The sequence below is a fragment of the Frankliniella occidentalis genome, unplaced genomic scaffold, assembly GCF_000697945.3.
Source record: "Frankliniella occidentalis isolate FOCC.00 unplaced genomic scaffold, Focc_3.1 Scaffold101, whole genome shotgun sequence".
NCBI lineage: Eukaryota > Metazoa > Arthropoda > Insecta > Thysanoptera > Thripidae > Frankliniella > Frankliniella occidentalis.
Window position 1 is genome coordinate 681,758 of NW_026267230.1, and position 4,522 is coordinate 686,279.

The 4,522-nt window shown below is 52.6% G+C and overlaps 1 protein-coding gene across 1 annotated transcript in view; it reads right to left on the bottom strand.

Moving 5' to 3' along the window:
- Positions 1-2,270, bottom strand: part of LOC113217056 (hemicentin-2-like) — a 72,446-nt gene extending 70,176 nt beyond the window's left edge. The window contains exon 1 of the mRNA XM_052269759.1: positions 2,165-2,270. Coding sequence (XP_052125719.1) covers positions 2,165-2,270 — 106 coding nt within the window. The remainder of the gene's footprint in view (positions 1-2,164) is intronic.
- Between the last annotated feature and the right edge of the window lie 2,252 nt (positions 2,271-4,522).

Sequence of the window (4,522 nt, forward strand, 5' to 3'; positions counted from 1 at the left end):
GGGGGGGATGGAGCGCACAGACACGGGTTTCACTTAACGTCACGTGCCCGCGGTCAGACCCTCGCCAGCCGGGACAAAACCCAGAGCGCGCGTTCCTTTACCCACTGCAAACCATCACTCGCATTATATTTCAACAAAAATCAAGTTCATGCTGTAAGTAGACGACAATATCATGGAAAATTTAAATTCTATAATGACTTCCTCTTCAAGGGCACAGCTGGAAAACTCCAGGACTCGGAGTTCTGTGGGTGAAGACTAGAAACCAAAATCGCAAAGCGCAAAACCCACTTTGTTTTCTCTTCCCCTCTTTGTCTTCAAGAAAGACAGGAAATAAATTGGCTGCAGCGTTTTTTCGTACCTCTCGTCGGATCGCTCTCTCCCTCTCTCCCCAGCGGACGTGCAGACAAGTCGCTGTTGTGTGCTCAGGTCCACACAGGAGCGGGATCAATCCCATACGACATTCGACCGCGTTCTGTTTCTTTTCCCCAGTCTTTACCACCCCTCACGCCGGCACGGCGGCACCACCGGAGCCCCACCGAAGGGGGAGAAAATGCGGGACTTCACTGATAAATAAATTGTTGAACTGGCGTGCACATGCAAGTGCTCAGCACTACGTTGCACACTTTTAAGTGTTGAGTGCACTGGATATCTGCATACTAAATGTGTTCCATAGAAAAGTTGACCATTAATATAAGTATGCAACTCTGAGGTTGGCCTTAAGCTGTGGACACTTCAAGTGTTCAAATTTACAGTTGAACACTTGTAAATACATAAAAAATGTGTATGTTTTCGTTCTTTTTCCCCATCTATTTTTACAAGGTGCCGGTCTCGAGTCTGACAACACCGTTTCTTTCCCCTCTCCCTCACCACATATACACACGCGCGCGCAAACTCTGCAATATTGCCCGGCAGCTTAAGTTAATAACAGGGTGCGCCGTCGGGTTGCGAGAGGACGAGAGAGAGAGAGAGAGAGAGAGAGAGAGAGAGAGAGAGAGAGAGAGAGAGACGAGACGTATGGAGACTTGAATAGTGTAAGAGTGCAAGGGGGGGGGGGAGGAGAGCACGACCAGCGGAGACACCAATGCGACACGAGAGCACGACAGGAGAGGATGGGGACCGGAGAAATGGGGAAAAGGGGGTGGGGGTTCCACGTGTCCATGTTGCCCACGCCCACGTAATGCCAATGCCCACGACGGACCTGCTAGGGTGCAGCTGTGTGCAGTGCAAAACAAACTCTCGCGACTGTTGAGGTCCTAGTTAATTATCAGCAGAGCATGCCGTTCTTCAAGGAACTCGCCTGGCGTTTTAAGAGACTGCGCGAGGTATGCAGTGGGAAAGCCTTTCCCCTCCAGGCAGAAGACTTCCCAGCTTTGCTCCTGGCACGAAATGATTACTTCACGCTACTAAAATTTATACGGTGGATCTCAACGACATGGAGAATAAGATACTTGTCGGCACGAGAAATGGAGCAAATACAGTTGACACTGTATACTGCGACGCACGCGGCGAAGCCCGACCCATTTCTTCACTCGCAGGCACGCCGGCGACACGCAAGGACGGCGGTATGATAACTTTTAACAACTCGAACTGGTTGAGCCCCGCACCCGGACGGCTGGCTAAAGCAGGATAACCCGCATGAGCAGCAGCTCTTAGCCGTTCACATTGGGACAAACTTGCTGTCAAACCACTCGACTCCGAGTTCGGAGACTGCACGTTAGTAAGAGGGAAAATAAAAAAACAAAAATGAAGGGTAGCATAGCGACTCTTCTCTCTGAGAATAATTTTTAATGGTGTTTTTGATCGGCTGCTGCTAGAAGTGGGCGGGTAGCAGCGTCAGCGAGTGATGCCACTGGCCTTGAGTCGGTGGGGGTGAGATACCCTCTTCCCTTCCCTCTCCTCCCGCACGATCTTCGGTCCCCCTCTCTCCAGGTCACTGGGTGGTGATCCGCAGTAGAGTCACGTTGGTATCGCATCGGATCGGTTGGACGAAAATTGAATCAGACACCTCGTAGCCTTCCATCCCGCTAGCTACCCAGGCAGGCAGCCGGCTGCAGCGTGCGTAACCGATCAGCGTCCGGCCCCATCGGAAACGGGGCGGAAGAAAAATAAAAATACTCAGGCAAACAGGGTGGTACTCGAGCCTGTGCCCGCCGCGCAAACTTACCGTCGAAGGCGGTGTGGTCGAAATCGTCGAACTTGGACAGGTGGAAGGTGCCATTGAAGTCCCAGTAGAGCGACTGCAGGTAGGTGGCGTCCAGGTGCGCAGCCATCGTCTGGTTCTTGTGCGGCGTTAGAAAGTCATCTGGAACATTCAAAATTCAAAAAAACCTTGGTAATGAAAATGAATAAAATAAAGTCTACTTGCTGACGAATCATTTATATCCTGTGTCTATGTTCGTGTCATCTATTGAAATGTAGAGTGACATTTTAAACAAAACATTGAAGTACACACTGATGGCTATCAATGGCTACTTTCTATCGTGGAGAAACAGATCTCGTGACGTAATTGACAAACCGATGCGCTTGTGAGCTTGCACGAATGAGGAGAAATCTGTCCAAGCTGCGAGGGCGTAGGCGACCCGAAGGCGACCGCAGGTTACTGGGGCAGGCGCGCGCAGTGACCCCGAGCGGTCACTATCTATCGAGCCTTGGCGAGTTTCTCATCGAGATAGCCATAGCGCTGGACACACACACCCCAACTGCCACAAACTTTGTCGCGCAAACTTTGGAGCGGTGCCGTCGCCGACAACAACTTGGTAAGTACGATAGACGGCAAAGTAAGATAGAATCGGGCAATCAATGCACGGCATCACAGGTGTGGCTGGACCCTTGTCAATGTCTCTTCGTGATCGCCAGGCTCATTTGTTACGAAACAGGCGCTCGCGCCCACCCCAAGACTCGCGCCATTGCCTGGTAGACGACTTTAGCCAGTAGCTGGGCGGACCCAATAAGAATCGACCGTGACACGGAAAACCAGAAGGTGTCCAGTAATTGCGAAACTTAAGTCACCACGATATTTTTAGGCGACAAAACGATTTGGCAATTATGGTGGCTTTGGGGGGTGCCCGACCCGACAGCCTCGCGAGCAGCACACACATCTTTCCCAGGCCCAAAGAGCAGACTAAAAACATTGCATCGGCGATAAGTAGCCACACCCCAAAAACGAGGTTCTTGAAGCACGGAAATATCCTTGGAACGAATTAATTTCCTAGCAATAGATCAAGGATTGACTAGTTCCAAGGATATTTAACTTGTTCCAAGGATATATACAAGATCCAAGACTGCTCCCTTTTAAGGTGGCCAACAGAGGCCCACACAATGAGCACGTCGATGCCGACGACCGCTCCACCGCTTTTCTTGGCGACGAAATTGACGTTTTGGCGGAGGAGGTGCGGCACTCGAATCAATGAAGCCCCGTAATTAATTACTTCCACAACAGCTGGCGCCTGTGGGACTCCCAGTCCCCGCTCGGCGCAGAGAGATCTCCACCGCGATTCGCGCGGCCCCTTCTGCGGCGCACGGGACCAGGCCCGAGGAGGCCCCCGCAACCCCACGGGTGCAGAGGGAGGGGGTGGGGGGCTCTCCCCGCGCACGCCGCAGGCAGCGACGCACAGGGGAGTGAAGAAAGGGGAGGAGGGGACGAGACCGCCCAAAGGTCACACAAATAACACGGGCTGCAAATATAAAGGGGGAATAAGAGTTTTCATCACGAGATGGCAGCGCAATATCACACCAGCGCGGTGGTTTAATTCGTTACAACCTGCTGAGAAAGCTTTGTGTCCGAGAGTGGCGCGGCGCTGATGAGAACGCGTTTGTAAGCGCTAAATAGATGCCGGCGCGCGGGGAATGTAATAACGGGTCCTTTCGAGCGTTCACTCTGCGAATCCGAGCGAACGCCAAGTGGTTCTTTCTTCTCTATTTCTTGTTTCCCGGCCCGCCTCTTCCCCTACGAGCATTGTCTCCGCTCTGTAATATCCCTTAAGTGCAACCAGTCGTTGCAGCATCCCGCCCGCGATGTAGCGTTGTAGCGTGCGCGGGGCTCGGAACTAGCACATGTAGAACCGGGGGAAGTCCATACAATGAGGGGACGATGGACGCAGCGCTGCCAACGGTGACAACTCGGTGGAACAAAAAAAAGGAACCCGAGCCTCCGTACGTGTGTGAGTGCGTGTGTCTTGGCCACACAAAACGGAAAATAAGGGTGGGAAAGGCAGCATTGGGTCCACCTGCTGCTCGTTCCCTCACGTGAGTTTTTTTTTGCGGAGAGTCACGGTGCGCTGTCAACACGTTCGCGGTGGTGGTTTGGGTTTGGTACATCCCCGGGGGACGACACACCTGCCTCATTTGCACCCCATTTCCTATTCGGCCACCTGCCGCCCCATATCTGCCCGCTGGGTGTATCGCGTCGGCAGGGCAGAGGGGAGTTAGGGAACCGAGCGTTCTTCTGACGACGTCACAAAACCCAATGAGGAGCGTCGTTTTTACGGAATTGTGTATCCCAACTCAATTATGCGCATGATTG